Below are 16,715 nucleotides of genomic sequence, written 5' to 3' on the forward strand. Positions count from 1 at the left end.
ACAGTTTTGATCTCAATATCTAAGGAATAATATAATTTCACTGGAGATGGTACAACAAAGGTTCACTAGATCGCTCAATGAGGGAAAGCTAAATAGATTGGACTTCAAAAGTCTCTTCAAGCCATATATAATCTGAAGAAGCTTGAAAGGGTAGACACAGTCTTCCCCTCATTGGTGAATCTAGAACACAATCTCGGGGTAAGGAATTGATCATTTAGGATAGATGAGCAAATATTTCTGCTGAGGGCTGTGAATCTTTGGAATTGTCTACCCAAGTGGGTTGAGAATATTCTGTAATTAAATATGTGTAAGGCAGAAGGATAGATTTTTCAATGCTTGAGTCAAGAGATATGGGGAGCAGGCAGGGGAGTGGAGTTGAGGCACAAGATCAGCCATGAAAATACATGAAGCAGCAGTGTAATACTGCTGTAATTTTGCATGTCTTACATCCTTTGTTGTTCGTTGTATAGACCAATTACCCGATTTCAAATGTAGTGAACATGATTAAGAAGGATGCGTGTAATACAACAAGTGGCAAATGAATTACAAGCCACAGAAGTGTAAGAATTTATGTGGGAAGGGATGCTCAATAAATGGTAGGATACTGAGAATTGTAGAGAAACAGAGGGACTACTGAGAGCACGCCTCCAGATAGCCATACAAAAAGGTGTTTAAGATGGCATGCAACATACATTTTCTTTACTAGCTAAAGCACGGAATGCAAGAACAGGGAGGCTTGGTAAACTACATAAAACACTAGTTAGGCTACAGCTAAAGTACTATGTACAGTTTATCGTCATCACATTACAAGAAGAATGTGATCACATTAGAGAGATTAGCAGAGATTTACGAGGATGTTGCCAAGAGTGCAGATTTTTACCTCCAAGGAAAGACTGGATTGCCTGGGGGTTATTTTCTTTCAAACACAGGCAGTAGAGAAGATTTAACTGAACTGCATTAAATTGTGTGGGGCTAACAGAGGTGGATAACAGAGGTGGATAACAGAGGTGGATAACAGAGGTGGATAACAGAGGTGGATAACAGAGGTGGATAACAGAGGTGGATAACAGAGGTGGATAACAGAGGTGGATAACAGAGGTGGATAACAGAGGTGGATAACAGAGGTGGATAACAGAGGTGGATAACAGAGGTGGATAACAGAGGTGGATAACAGAGGTGGATAACAGAGGTGGATAACAGAGGTGGATAACAGAGGTGGATAACAGAGGTGGATAACAGAGGTGGATAACAGAGGTGGATAACAGAGGTGGATAACAGAGGTGGATAACAGAGGTGGATAACAGAGGTGGATAACAGAGGTGGATAACAGAGGTGGATAACAGAGGTGGATAACAGAGGTGGATAACAGAGGTGGATAACAGAGGTGGATAACAGAGGTGGATAACAGAGGTGGATAACAGAGGTGGATAACAGAGGTGGATAACAGAGGTGGATAACAGAGGTGGATAACAGAGGTGGATAACAGAGGTGGATAACAGAGGTGGATAACAGAGGTGGATAACAGAGGTGGATAACAGAGGTGGATAACAGAGGTGGATAACAGAGGTGGATAACAGAGGTGGATAACAGAGGTGGATAACAGAGGTGGATAACAGAGGTGGATAACAGAGGTGGATAACAGAGGTGGATAACAGAGGTGGATAACAGAGGTGGATAACAGAGGTGGATAACAGAGGTGGATAACAGAGGTGGATAACAGAGGTGGATAACAGAGGTGGATAACAGAGGTGGATAACAGAGGTGGATAACAGAGGTGGATAACAGAGGTGGATAACAGAGGTGGATAACAGAGGTGGATAACAGAGGTGGATAACAGAGGTGGATAACAGAGGTGGATAACAGAGGTGGATAACAGAGGTGGATAACAGAGGTGGATAACAGAGGTGGATAACAGAGGTGGATAACAGAGGTGGATAACAGAGGTGGATAACAGAGGTGGATAACAGAGGTGGATAACAGAGGTGGATAACAGAGGTGGATAACAGAGGTGGATAACAGAGGTGGATAACAGAGGTGGATAACAGAGGTGGATAACAGAGGTGGATAACAGAGGTGGATAACAGAGGTGGATAACAGAGGTGGATAACAGAGGTGGATAACAGAGGTGGATAACAGAGGTGGATAACAGAGGTGGATAACAGAGGTGGATAACAGAGGTGGATAACAGAGGTGGATAACAGAGGTGGATAACAGAGGTGGATAACAGAGGTGGATAACAGAGGTGGATAACAGAGGTGGATAACAGAGGTGGATAACAGAGGTGGATAACAGAGGTGGATAACAGAGGTGGATAACAGAGGTGGATAACAGAGGTGGATAACAGAGGTGGATAACAGAGGTGGATAACAGAGGTGGATAACAGAGGTGGATAACAGAGGTGGATAACAGAGGTGGATAACAGAGGTGGATAACAGAGGTGGATAACAGAGGTGGATAACAGAGGTGGATAACAGAGGTGGATAACAGAGGTGGATAACAGAGGTGGATAACAGAGGTGGATAACAGAGGTGGATAACAGAGGTGGATAACAGAGGTGGATAACAGAGGTGGATAACAGAGGTGGATAACAGAGGTGGATAACAGAGGTGGATAACAGAGGTGGATAACAGAGGTGGATAACAGAGGTGGATAACAGAGGTGGATAACAGAGGTGGATAACAGAGGTGGATAACAGAGGTGGATAACAGAGGTGGATAACAGAGGTGGATAACAGAGGTGGATAACAGAGGTGGATAACAGAGGTGGATAACAGAGGTGGATAACAGAGGTGGATAACAGAGGTGGATAACAGAGGTGGATAACAGAGGTGGATAACAGAGGTGGATAACAGAGGTGGATAACAGAGGTGGATAACAGAGGTGGATAACAGAGGTGGATAACAGAGGTGGATAACAGAGGTGGATAACAGAGGTGGATAACAGAGGTGGATAACAGAGGTGGATAACAGAGGTGGATAACAGAGGTGGATAACAGAGGTGGATAACAGAGGTGGATAACAGAGGTGGATAACAGAGGTGGATAACAGAGGTGGATAACAGAGGTGGATAACAGAGGTGGATAACAGAGGTGGATAACAGAGGTGGATAACAGAGGTGGATAACAGAGGTGGATAACAGAGGTGGATAACAGAGGTGGATAACAGAGGTGGATAACAGAGGTGGATAACAGAGGTGGATAACAGAGGTGGATAACAGAGGTGGATAACAGAGGTGGATAACAGAGGTGGATAACAGAGGTGGATAACAGAGGTGGATAACAGAGGTGGATAACAGAGGTGGATAACAGAGGTGGATAACAGAGGTGGATAACAGAGGTGGATAACAGAGGTGGATAACAGAGGTGGATAACAGAGGTGGATAACAGAGGTGGATAACAGAGGTGGATAACAGAGGTGGATAACAGAGGTGGATAACAGAGGTGGATAACAGAGGTGGATAACAGAGGTGGATAACAGAGGTGGATAACAGAGGTGGATAACAGAGGTGGATAACAGAGGTGGATAACAGAGGTGGATAACAGAGGTGGATAACAGAGGTGGATAACAGAGGTGGATAACAGAGGTGGATAACAGAGGTGGATAACAGAGGTGGATAACAGAGGTGGATAACAGAGGTGGATAACAGAGGTGGATAACAGAGGTGGATAACAGAGGTGGATAACAGAGGTGGATAACAGAGGTGGATAACAGAGGTGGATAACAGAGGTGGATAACAGAGGTGGATAACAGAGGTGGATAACAGAGGTGGATAACAGAGGTGGATAACAGAGGTGGATAACAGAGGTGGATAACAGAGGTGGATAACAGAGGTGGATAACAGAGGTGGATAACAGAGGTGGATAACAGAGGTGGATAACAGAGGTGGATAACAGAGGTGGATAACAGAGGTGGATAACAGAGGTGGATAACAGAGGTGGATAACAGAGGTGGATAACAGAGGTGGATAACAGAGGTGGATAACAGAGGTGGATAACAGAGGTGGATAACAGAGGTGGATAACAGAGGTGGATAACAGAGGTGGATAACAGAGGTGGATAACAGAGGTGGATAACAGAGGTGGATAACAGAGGTGGATAACAGAGGTGGATAACAGAGGTGGATAACAGAGGTGGATAACAGAGGTGGATAACAGAGGTGGATAACAGAGGTGGATAACAGAGGTGGATAACAGAGGTGGATAACAGAGGTGGATAACAGAGGTGGATAACAGAGGTGGATAACAGAGGTGGATAACAGAGGTGGATAACAGAGGTGGATAACAGAGGTGGATAACAGAGGTGGATAACAGAGGTGGATAACAGAGGTGGATAACAGAGGTGGATAACAGAGGTGGATAACAGAGGTGGATAACAGAGGTGGATAACAGAGGTGGATAACAGAGGTGGATAACAGAGGTGGATAACAGAGGTGGATAACAGAGGTGGATAACAGAGGTGGATAACAGAGGTGGATAACAGAGGTGGATAACAGAGGTGGATAACAGAGGTGGATAACAGAGGTGGATAACAGAGGTGGATAACAGAGGTGGATAACAGAGGTGGATAACAGAGGTGGATAACAGAGGTGGATAACAGAGGTGGATAACAGAGGTGGATAACAGAGGTGGATAACAGAGGTGGATAACAGAGGTGGATAACAGAGGTGGATAACAGAGGTGGATAACAGAGGTGGATAACAGAGGTGGATAACAGAGGTGGATAACAGAGGTGGATAACAGAGGTGGATAACAGAGGTGGATAACAGAGGTGGATAACAGAGGTGGATAACAGAGGTGGATAACAGAGGTGGATAACAGAGGTGGATAACAGAGGTGGATAACAGAGGTGGATAACAGAGGTGGATAACAGAGGTGGATAACAGAGGTGGATAACAGAGGTGGATAACAGAGGTGGATAACAGAGGTGGATAACAGAGGTGGATAACAGAGGTGGATAACAGAGGTGGATAACAGAGGTGGATAACAGAGGTGGATAACAGAGGTGGATAACAGAGGTGGATAACAGAGGTGGATAACAGAGGTGGATAACAGAGGTGGATAACAGAGGTGGATAACAGAGGTGGATAACAGAGGTGGATAACAGAGGTGGATAACAGAGGTGGATAACAGGAGTGCAAATTCGAATAAATTGACAGAAGAATTAGAAGGCTGTTGAAGGGAATTCATTTTTATCTAGAGCATTGTGGGGATCTGGAATTCAGTTTGAAAGGCTGGCAGAGGCTGATATCCCCGTTGCATTTCAAAAATAAAAGCAGCCTGAGATGCTGCAAACTATAAGGTTATTGCCACAGCTGGAAGGTGAAATTAAGTTGAATAACTATTTAGCTTAGCTGCAATGGGTCAAATAGTCACCTTCTCTAGCATGAAATTTATTTCTATGCTAACTCAAGCATTTAACTGTCCTCACTTTACAATGGTAAAGTCCATTAGCTAGCTTTTGTGAAATCAGTTTAATTAGTTCTAAACTAACCACAGTATAAATGAATCTAGCATCCAATACAACTAATCACATTTAATGATCCAAAATATTCCTTCTGTTAAGAAACAGCATGCCCCACCAGCGTGCGGAGAGGATAAAAATGATTAAATATTTTAAAAGTTGGAAACATCTGAAGATGAACTTGGATAGTGCAATAAATTAACTTCAACCATCTCTAATCTATAATTTTCTATTTTTCAAATACAAGGAACTAGCAATGACTCAGAATAAGAGGTTACTCAGTGCTGAGTCGTTCACATGGTAACACCTGAATCTACAACAACTGTCTACCAGTACACAGGGGACTGTTCTAATACCCCACATCTCCTTGCACGTATTTAAGTTTACAAGTCCAAATGCATTGGTTCTTATTCAAAATTCATTTCATCCATTTTGTTCTCACATTGTATTAAAGAAATTTGGAGTGTTGTAATCATGAAACAACACATTAAACCAAACATCAGGAAATAACTGGATTAAAAACTGGCCATAAATTGATGCAAGGAAGTCTGCTCAGGGCAAACTGGGCAGTGATTTCAAAAAGTATTTTAAGAAGTGAATGGCTGATACTACAGCCAAGAATAGAACACTTTAGCCTTTAATGCTATTAAAGCATGGAAGAGATTATGTGAATTTTAAAAAAGATATAACATCAGCCAAAGTGCATAACAAATCTGAGAAAAGTACTGCATTGTGGTATAAAGAGGCCATGAGCTCCAATAAAATCAAAATACTCTACCCTTTTTGACATGAGTGCAGAGTACTTCCCAATTTTCATACATGGAGAAATTATTCAAAATTCATTATCAGATAAACACTTTGAGGGGGGGTAGAAAAAGGTGAATTTATTTCAATGCATAAATGATTCAAAGGGATACTTCTAAATTTTAGAAGTAATCAGCTATGAATTTCTCAATAGTTTATTCATTTTTAATTGTGAATCCAATAAATCATGAAAATGCATAGTATTCACCAACATATTTTAATTTAGACCCCTTAAACTCTAAATAATCCAGGTGATTAAATAGCAATGGCTGCTTTTGTATCATTCATTTTGCAAAGCAGTCTATACTACTGTGCTGTAGATAAAAATATAGATGACCATTAGGTAGTCGTTACTGCATTGGATTTGGCCCACATAATTAGTAGGTCAAAGTCAGGATTTAATTATCCTTTATTAAAATTGTTTAAAAATGCTCATTATACAAGTCCTGAACATGCTGAAATTTGCTTGATGGGCTAAATAATTGATTTCAATTTCTAAATTATGTTCTTTGAGAACACTATGATAGATAAACAAACCAATATTCAAAAACTAGTCTTAACATCATGATGAGACCCAAATTATTTTTAAGTAGGATACAATTATACGGCTTCAGTACTTTGTATTGAAATTAATGACAATCGAATGCATTATTGAAATTGAATTTTTCAGTATTGACAGCTAACTGTGAATATTTATATTGATCAGTATGATATAAAGTACTGAAATTCTTACCCGCAGTAGCTCCACTGATGTTGGTCGATCCTGTGGAATCTTTTGCAGGCAGTAATCCACAAAATTTCTAAAAAAGTGAGACCTACCAAATACAAATCTGAAATTAGAAGCATTAAAATCTATTTTCAGCAACAGTGCTTTTTCTGAATCCTTTCAGACTACTGCTTTCAGGAATCCATTCAACAGCATAAATTTAAGCTTTCGTCAGTCTCAAGATAACACAAAATAAGTATCATTTTAGATTCTCCATTACCGAAAGCATAAGTCAGTATTATAAAGAAATTTAAATTAATATCTGGGCAATAGCAACACATGTAGGACAAAACAGCAACAACTACACAACATGAAATTTGCAAAGATGCCGATGAAACATTGAGTTATTAAACCAGATACTTTAAAATTTCTCAAATTAAAAATAAATACCAACAATTTCAAAACATGAAATATTTCGATATTATGCTAATAATTAGAGAGAAATTAAAAATTTAACTTGATAAATTCATCAATCGAAACTTACCACTCATTTGATTGAAGAGTTGGAGATTCATTCTGGGCAATGTGATATAAGGCACTCATTGCATTCATGTTGAACAAAGGTGGCTTGCGTTCAGCTAAGAAAAAGACAACCAAGAGTCCATGTTGAAAAGTTGTCTTAAAGCGAGACTGGTCAGTGATAAACCCATATGGATAAGAACTGTTGTCATAGAAAGTAATCCTATTTTAAGATCACCTATTCAACCTAGTAAAGATCTATTCTATGGTAAACAAGAGGTACAATGGCTAATTAAGCATTCACAATTTTAAAACATTTTGATTCTATGAACTCAGATACAAACCAATTTTGGTCTTTAAACACTGGATCACGCATTACACTAAACAAAATTAAGTAATTATGCTACTGAAATGCAAGAGGAAACAGTAAGCTGTACCTTTCAAATTTGTACAAGTTTGTGAAAGATATCTATGCTGGAATTTTACCATCACACTTGCCCAATTCTGGGGCAGCCAAGGCTCGCAGAACAATACTCTTCATTGGCCTCGGGTGGGATCTTAGGAGCCTTGGGCGGGTGAGGCAGTAAAATTCTGGCACTAATGTCCCATCTTGACATTCAACTTCATTTTACTAAAACTAGCAGAACCCGAGGCATTGCTGAAGGCAAGTCAAAGCTTGCACACTTATGGAGCCAAAAGGTTTTGGAACGAAGTTGGAAGATCTGTCCTCCAATGATAGTGCTTTCAGTTGGAAGTAAAATTTATTCCCTTTAAATCTTTGTCTGCAATGTAGCGGAAGCAGATTTTGAATCCTGGCCATCACTTACACACACTGCAATGGTTCAAGGTGGCCGCCCACTACTAGTTTTCCAAGGACAACTGCCTTCCCCGCCACTTCTCCCAATCCATCAGACTATGTATGATATCCAGTACTAGATAAGCAGAAGCCTCCTCCATCTAATCAATTAGACTGAAGTCTCTCCAACAGAAGCTCCAATTCTGAACAATTGACTTCATTCATCTTCCTGCCAAATGTCCAAGGCTGAAATTGACTTTTTACATCCTGGGTGACATACTTGAAGCCAAGATGAGCCTCTGACCACATATTTAATACATTGTTATAGAGATGGAAGATGATGGCTTTGACATTATCCAATTCAACAAAGTCTCAGTTCACCTGCTAATGAACTCCTCATCTAGGTCTTTCAGCCTCCCATCTTAAATAAACCTGAGGTCCTTCAAAACTCCACAACCGTACCTACATCACGCCAAGTTCTGTTTGCCCATTACTCCTGTGCTTCCTGATGTATATTGGCTTCACATCCTGAAACTCCTTGCTTATAAAATCTCTCATCCTTCTCGGTGGACAAACGTTTGGGGTCTCTGCACTCCTCCAAATCTGCCTTTTCAGACTATCCTCAATATTTAAAGCTCCACTACAGGCACTTATGCCTTCGGGTTCATGGGCCATCAGTCTTGAATTTCCTTCCCAAACCTTCCCATCCGCTTTCTTCCTTAATCCAATTTGTTGTAATATCTCGTATGGCTTGGTGTCAAGTGTTTTAATATGCTCATGTAAAACACCCTGCAGCTTTTCATTATATTAAAAGGGGGAGGTGATGGCCTAGTGGTATTGTCATTAGACTATTAATCCAGAAACTCAACAAATATTCTGGGGATCTGGATTCAAATCCCACAAGGGCAGATGACAGAATTTGAATTCAATAAAAAGAATCTGGAATTAAGAATCTACTGATGACTGATACTGTCGATTGTTGGAAAAACCCATCCAGTTCACTAATGTCCTTTAGGGAATGAAATCTACTCAAGATTGAATTCAACAATTTCAGATGATTAGCTCGACCCCATTGCTTTCATGTTTTTTCTAACTGTTCTCTACCTTTGATTTCTTTAATGTCTTTCTTCCCACCCCATTCCCCCTTCTTTATCCCACCTTTTCTCATCCTTTCTCCCCCTTTGCTTCCCCTCACCCCTTTCTTCTAAATTTGACCTCTCTCCCACCTATTTCCCCCTCTCCGCCCACATTTTCACCTATCACAGTTTACCCTCTGATTTCAGCTTCTGCCGTTCGGCCATTCACACACTTTATGGACCGACATTAGCAGCCTTTTCCCCTGGTTTGTGTGGCTATGACTCATCTTGCATTCCCTCACCATGCAGTATAAATATCTCCCACTTCCTATGCCTTTTAGCTTTGCCCAAGAGTCATCTGGACTCGAAACGTCAGCTCTTTTCTCTCCTTACAGATACTGCCAGACATGCTAAGATTTTCCAGCATTTGCTCTTTTGGTTTCAGATTTCAGCATCCACAGTAACTTGCTTTTAATCTGCTGTCTTTACCTGGTTTGGCCTACATGCGACTCCAGAGCCACAGAAATTCAATTGACTCTCAACTGCCTTTGGGCGACGAGGGATGGGCAATAAATAGCCAGCGATGCCTATGTTCCACAAATGAACAAAAAGGATACACTACACTCCTACCTGACTGATGGCCATATACCTTTTTTTCCAAATAATTCCACAACCAGAATTAGTGTTAACAAATTCAATATGCATATTTACATTCAGAATTTTCATTAGAATTTCTCTGAAACCAGCACTTTACAGAATTTACTACTGATCACAGAAGGAAGGAAATGAATCCATTACAAAATAATTACTTATTCCAAGATATTCTTAGTCAGCTTTCTTCTCAGCAGTATACCTTGCATTGCTATGGCTATTCAGCATAAAAACATGTAGCCACTGGAGCAAACTTAAATGCACAGAACCGGGTTCTTGCAGTTTTGGGCGAAACTGAATTAATTGCCAATTAGGAGGAGATTTGTGAGGAGTATCCCAAGATAAACTTCTGCCAGCAGACAAGCATCATTTGAGAAGCCACTTGCCAGCCTCAACTCCCAACAGAAAACTATCACAAGTGATAATTGCCAGTGTTAGCACTGTCGATGCGAGCAAAAAGAATGCTTTACAATGCAGTACACTGAATTCAGCCTCCAAGTGACTGGTTGAATCAGATATTGGCACATAATAAAAGGATAGGGGACAGTGACAGAAGGATAATTTCCCAAAATGTATTTTTGCAGAGGGAACCATGCATTTTTTTAAATAACTTTTCAAGGAAAGTTGAAGACATGAAGAAATTAGCTGAATTGTTTCAGTAACCGCTCTCATTCAGAGATGGAACAGCAGGCCCATGAGCGACTGATAAGATAACTTGGAGCTGGTCAATAATCCCCATAAAACAGCGGTGATCAATATGGAACTTCAGAGGTTGAACTTTGATATTGCTTCCGATGAGAGATGACTCACCAACAGTGGATAATGAAGAAAAATATTACACATTCATCTGCTGGGGATGAGCTTATAGGAAATGTGCAAGGAGGATGTAAGCTTTGCTGCATGGAATTTGTTCTTCTCGATGCTAGAACTCTTGACGAATGGTTTAGGGCATGATCTTTCTGCTGCCTCTAAACCTAAAGGGCTAGTTAACATCATGAGCACCTAAGCTTCAACACTGTTCTAATATAGAAACAAAACATCAGTTCTGTGAGCAGCATGATACTATCAGTATAATTCTCAAAACAGAACATCTCTAACGCTAGAGGATTTCAATTCTTGGTGCAGACCATGAAATATGGCCCACTTGCCTCACATATCACAACATGGGAAAGATAAAACAAAAGGAGACTACTTGAGCTGTGTGTAATTAACTTCCTCCCCCCCAGAATAAACCATGTCACAGGACACTCTTGAAATATCCAAGATCATGTCGTTGGCATCAGCTGAATTGGAATCTCATCCACAAAATGTCCAGCTACCATAGCACAGACTGTGACACATACAGATCATTCTCGAATTTGCACTCGGGCCAGGATACAACCTTGTGGCTTTTTCGTTCAAAAGGATAAAGTAAACAGTGTGTCCTGGCACCCCTACAGCTTTGTTTGTTATCTTCATAAACTGACTTTTACCTTCTCTGCAGAAACGGAGGTGTTTAGACAACAAGCTCTACAGTCTATCCAAATTGGAGAACTCTTCTACGTTGAAGATGCCATGTTAATTTCTCACACAGAAACTCAGCTACAAGTTCATCACAAGAATCACAAGTGCAACAGTCTTTCTCGAAGACAAATCTCCCAAGTATGCTAGTATTCATCTAGCAGGGGATGGGGATTCCACTGGCTCAGGCATGCTCGCAGGATGGAAGGTAGACACATGGCCAAGAACTTTTGACAAGATGAGGTGACAGATGCCAGAACAGCAGTCTGCAGCATTTGTGATAGAACTGGCCTCTCATGGATTGATTTCTTCAGCCATCAGCAAAATGCACCATATGAAAGTGTCTCACCCCTAACTGCATACCCATCAGCTTAAGTGGGTGGAAGAATGCCGATAACGACAACATATAGGAAACAAGAATGGAAAGAGATGGCTGGTTCAAATCTAACATTACTGTAATGGAATATGTCACTGAAGTAATTAATGAAAGCAGATCACTTGACGAGAGAGATCTGGCAAGAAGATTCTGAATGCACAAAAGAGTGTTCAAAATAAAATCCAACAGATTGCTAGGTGCTGCACCGATGACTGCTGCTTATAGCTTTGCCAGAATATCCAGATGGCCTCCAACACAAGGAATGCTAGGGGCATGTATGATGGGATCAAAAAATAACAGGTTCATCAACAAAGACAACAGTTTAAATGAAAACAGACAAAGGAGGTTATCACTGACTGCACTGAACATATGGAGAGATGGGTAGAACATCACCTCAAGTTACACCACAGGGAAAATATTGACACAGAGCAAGGTCTAAGCACTACAAAGCATCTCTCTTATTGAAGAGCTAGATGCCAAACCCACAGGTATTTGAGCTTCGCAAACTATTGACTTACTTCTCATTAACAAAGTTCCAGATGATGCTGCTGCTTTTCTGCCTGAAATCATCAAGTATAGGAAACTGGCACTTCTGCAGCATCTGCACAAACTTCTGACTACTGGAGGGTGGGATCATGCCTCAAGATGTGCATAATGCAGAAAATTATGGCCTTGTTCAACAACAAGAGTGACCATATTGATTTCAACAGCAACTAAGGCAGCTCCCTGCTAAGCATTATGGGTAAAAGCCTGTGTTACCTTTGTCAAACTGCCAATCTTGGCCTCAATGCATCTAACCCAAATCTCAGGGTGGTTTCAGAAGTGGAAGATACAAAATTGATATAATCTTCTCAGTCCAACAGCTGCAGGAGAGATGCAGTGAACAGAGGAAAATAGGCATGTACTGTCTTTATGCCAATGCATTTGATCTTGTGAGCAGAGGCAGTCAATTTAAGCTGAAGAAAATTATAAGCCCCACGAAGCTGTTCAGTGTGATCTTCTCTTTCTAGGATGAGTGGTAAGGTCATCCATGATGTGATAATATCAAAACCCTTCAAGATCTACAGTATTGTCAAACAGAATTTTGTTCTAGTGCTGACATTGGCATACTTTTATTTTTACTGCTCTCTCATGCATTCAGTTCATCAAAAAAAGGTGCAGACTAATGTATAGAGTCACTGACAAACCATTCAGACTTGCCCACCTGAGCTCAAGACAAAACGTATCAAGTCCTGAGCAACCTTTATGCCAGTAAGATTGCACTAGCATGCCACACCAAGGTGTGTCAACAGTAAACAGGCGACGCTCAAACCTGGCAAAAGTATGTTTTACCTTCCCATTATCAGGAGGACTCGTGTCATAGTCCAGGGCATTAGCATGTCTTGGTCAATTTGCATTGATAACGTCACGCAGAAGGTTGCTGATAACTTCACCTCAGTTCCCAAACAGCAACCACCTGTCATTTGGTATTGAATCAACACAGGCATGGCTGCAGCTGTCATGTCCAAGCTTTGTATACAAACAAAGCAACTTGACAGAGGACGCCAAACTGAGACTACCAAGCCTCAATCCTCTGTGCACTCCTCTCCAGTGCCAAGACCTGGACAACATGCGTACGCAGGAGACAAGTCTGAACAGTTTATACCTTCGCTGTCTCAGATTTTTCTTGGCAGGAGATGGTCACCAATTCAGAGGTGCTGGAGCATACATTCATGACTAAGCCATTTCATTTGCAATAGCTCAGACACGTTTATCAGATGAAATTCAGCCACATACCCAAAGTCTTCTGTACAGGGAGTTAATCACTGGGTCACCAACTGCTGGGTACCCTTACCGCTGTTGCATGGACAGCCCTAAGTGAAATATGAAGATGGTGGATACGGATAAAGACAGCTGGGAGATAGTCTCTGATGGCCGGGATCTTCAGGAGACTGTTTGGAGAGGCCTCCAAAAAGATGCAAAGAAACAGCTGTTTGAGAAGATGGTCCAGTCAGATGCTCCTGCAACTTCTCAGCTCAATGCCCTCAACTACAGCAAGTGTGGGAGAGGCAGTCATGCTAAAGAAGCATCATCAGATGATATTTAGAGTTAACCATCAAGGGACATGGGACACTGCCTCACGAGACAAAAGGCTGATAAGAAAATAAGAATCAGAAAATAGATTGACGAAGGGATGGAAATGATTGACTTAGAGGTCAACATTCAAACCAGAGCACAGGGTGCACAATCCTGAAATTTGTGGATAAATCAAAAGTGGAGGTCTGGCAAACAGTGACAAACTTGTAAAGGGTTATGGCACACATGTTAAACAGGTGAACCGAACGTAGATAAGCATTTATCTTAAGGGGAGAAACAAGAATTGAAGCAAACAGTGGAAAGATACTGAATAGTGAACATGAGTGGAATTCAAACAATTCCATGAAAGTGAGAATGGTGTTACTATAATAACCTGTTATTTTTGATTTTAGAAGTGGGGAAAGAGAATTAAGTAAAAAAAAATAAACACAATAGTTGAAAAACAGTTAGGAGTACTGCAATAGTTTTGGTCACCCCATTATAAAAATGGCACTAAAGTCAATGAGAATATGCAGCAAAGATTCAACCTTGATGTGTTTAAAGTGAAAGATTTTGACACGATAAATAAGGAAAGGCCATAGTCCTTGGTTGAAAAGCCAATGACCAGGAATCATCATTTTAAAATTTACACCAAGACTACGAGTGAGAATTTTTCTTAAAAACATTGATTTTTAGACAATGGAATACTGTACAGACAGAGTAATCGAGTCCGACACCACTGCATCTTTTAAACAGGACAATCAGACAAATATCTGAAACTCAGTAAAGGTAGAGTTAATCAAGCTCTACGTAGTTCCAGCCCTTCTAATAGCAAACATTAAAGTGCCAAACTCCTCTTGAAGTCAGCGTAAAAACCAAATGCCAGCAGATAAAATGTAGTTATGATCATGTATTAACTGAAACCATCAGCATCATTCCAATTTGACTATGATTGAATTTATCAATACATTATATAGAACCATAAAATGGTTACGGTGCATTAAGAGACTATTCAGCTCATTGTGTCTGCACCAGCCAAGAAAAGAGAAACTAGCTGTTCGTTTTAATTCCATTGTCTAGCACCTGGTCCATAGCCTTGCAGGTTACAGCACTGCAGATGTAAATGCAGATCCAGGTACCTTTTAAATGAGCTGAGCTTTTCAGCCTCAACTGCCAAGTTAGGCAGTGAATTCCAGATGACTATCACACTCTGGGCGAAAATGCTCTCTCACATGTCCCCTCCAATTCTTTTATCAATCAACTTAAATCAATGCCCAGTGAGAATTGACTCCTCAGCTAGGGGAAACAAGTCTTCCCTGCCTACCTCCCTTAATTAGGTTATGCCTTAGCCGCCTCTGTTTTAAGGAAAATAATCCTAGCCTATTCAATCTCTCATTTTCTGCAATTTTCAAGTCCTAACAACATTCTTGTAAATCTCCTCTGTACTCTCTCCAGAGCAATTATGTCCTTCCTGTAACATGGTGAGCAGAGCTGTATAAAAAACTTCAGCTGTGGCCTATTCAGCCTTTTACACAGTTCCATCATTACATCCCTGCCTTTGTATTCAATACCTCATCCAAAGAAAGCATTTCATATGCTTTTTTAGCTACCTGTCCTACCATCTTCAAGGACCTGTGGACATGCACTCCAAGGTCTCTCACTTCCTCAATATCTTCCCATTTATTGAATATACCCTGGCTCTGTTTGCTGTTCCCAAATGCATTACCTCATACTCTTTCAGATTGAACTCCATTTGCCACTTCTCTGTCCACTCAACCAAACTACTGATATTATTTTGGAACTGACAGCTATCCTCTTCACTATCAGCCAATTTTTGAGTCAGCTGTAAATTTCCCAATCATGCTCTGTCTAAATCATTAATATATACAACAGCAGGGCCCAAACACTGTCCCTTGTGGAACACCAATCAAAACTGTTCCCCATTTTCAAAAACATCAATTGACCATTGCCCTTTGTTTCCTGTCACGGGGTCAATTTTGGATCCAACTTGACACCTTCCCCTGTATTTCATAAGATCTCACTTTTCTGACCATTCAGCCACGAGACCTTGTGAAATGCCTTACTGAAATTTAAGTGGGCATTATCACTGCACTACCCTCACCAATCCTCCTTGCTACTTACTCAAAAAATTCTATTACATTAGCATGACACACAATCTTCACCTACAAAAAAACCACATTGACTATCCCTGATCAATCTTTGACTTTTACAGCGATGCCCACCACAGAGCATACACGTACCCAGGGTGAGTGGCCTATATATTTCACCCTTTTTAAATATTGGTACAACATTTGCCGACCTCCAATCTTCCAGTACCTCACCTGTATCTAGTGAAAATTGGAAAAAGATCCTCAGAATTAGCTGTTCCTTTCTTGGGATACGATCTATTTGGCCCTGGTGATTTATCCACCTTCAAGGATGCCAATTTCTCTGATACTTCCACTATACTTATTGCATCTAATATTTCACACGGCTCCTCTAACCAGAATGTCTGAATTACCCTTCCCTTAGAGAAGACAAAGTACTCATTAAGAACCTTGCCCACATCTTCTGAATCAACCCACAAGTTGTCATGTACATCTCTGATCCTTTCTTTTTCTTAATTTTCTTGCATTTAATGTATTGGTAAAACAGCTTGGGTTTTCTTGATTTTACCTGCCAATATATTTATTCAAGTCAAGATTGATCTTTGTGATAATGTAATTCATGAACAAGGGCCAGGTGTTCCAGAATGAAAGAAAAGTGAGTTATTTC

General features: G+C 40.7%; 1 protein-coding gene across 3 annotated transcripts in view; it reads right to left on the bottom strand.

Annotated features, from left to right (window-relative positions):
- The window catches only part of taok3a (TAO kinase 3a), a 136,360-nt gene that overhangs the window by 55,163 nt on the left and 64,482 nt on the right, over positions 1-16,715 (bottom strand). For all 3 annotated transcript variants that reach the window (XM_080208421.1, XM_080208422.1, XM_080208420.1), the window contains exons 10-11: positions 7,512-7,605; positions 6,995-7,076 (exon numbers count right to left, since the gene is read on the bottom strand). In XM_080208421.1, coding sequence (XP_080064547.1) covers positions 6,995-7,076; positions 7,512-7,605 — 176 coding nt within the window. The remainder of the gene's footprint in view (positions 1-6,994; positions 7,077-7,511; positions 7,606-16,715) is intronic.

Source organism: Carcharhinus amblyrhynchos, chromosome 20, assembly GCF_965287045.1.
Source record: "Carcharhinus amblyrhynchos chromosome 20, sCarAmb.v2.hapA, whole genome shotgun sequence".
NCBI classification, from domain to species: Eukaryota; Metazoa; Chordata; class Chondrichthyes; order Carcharhiniformes; family Carcharhinidae; genus Carcharhinus; species Carcharhinus amblyrhynchos.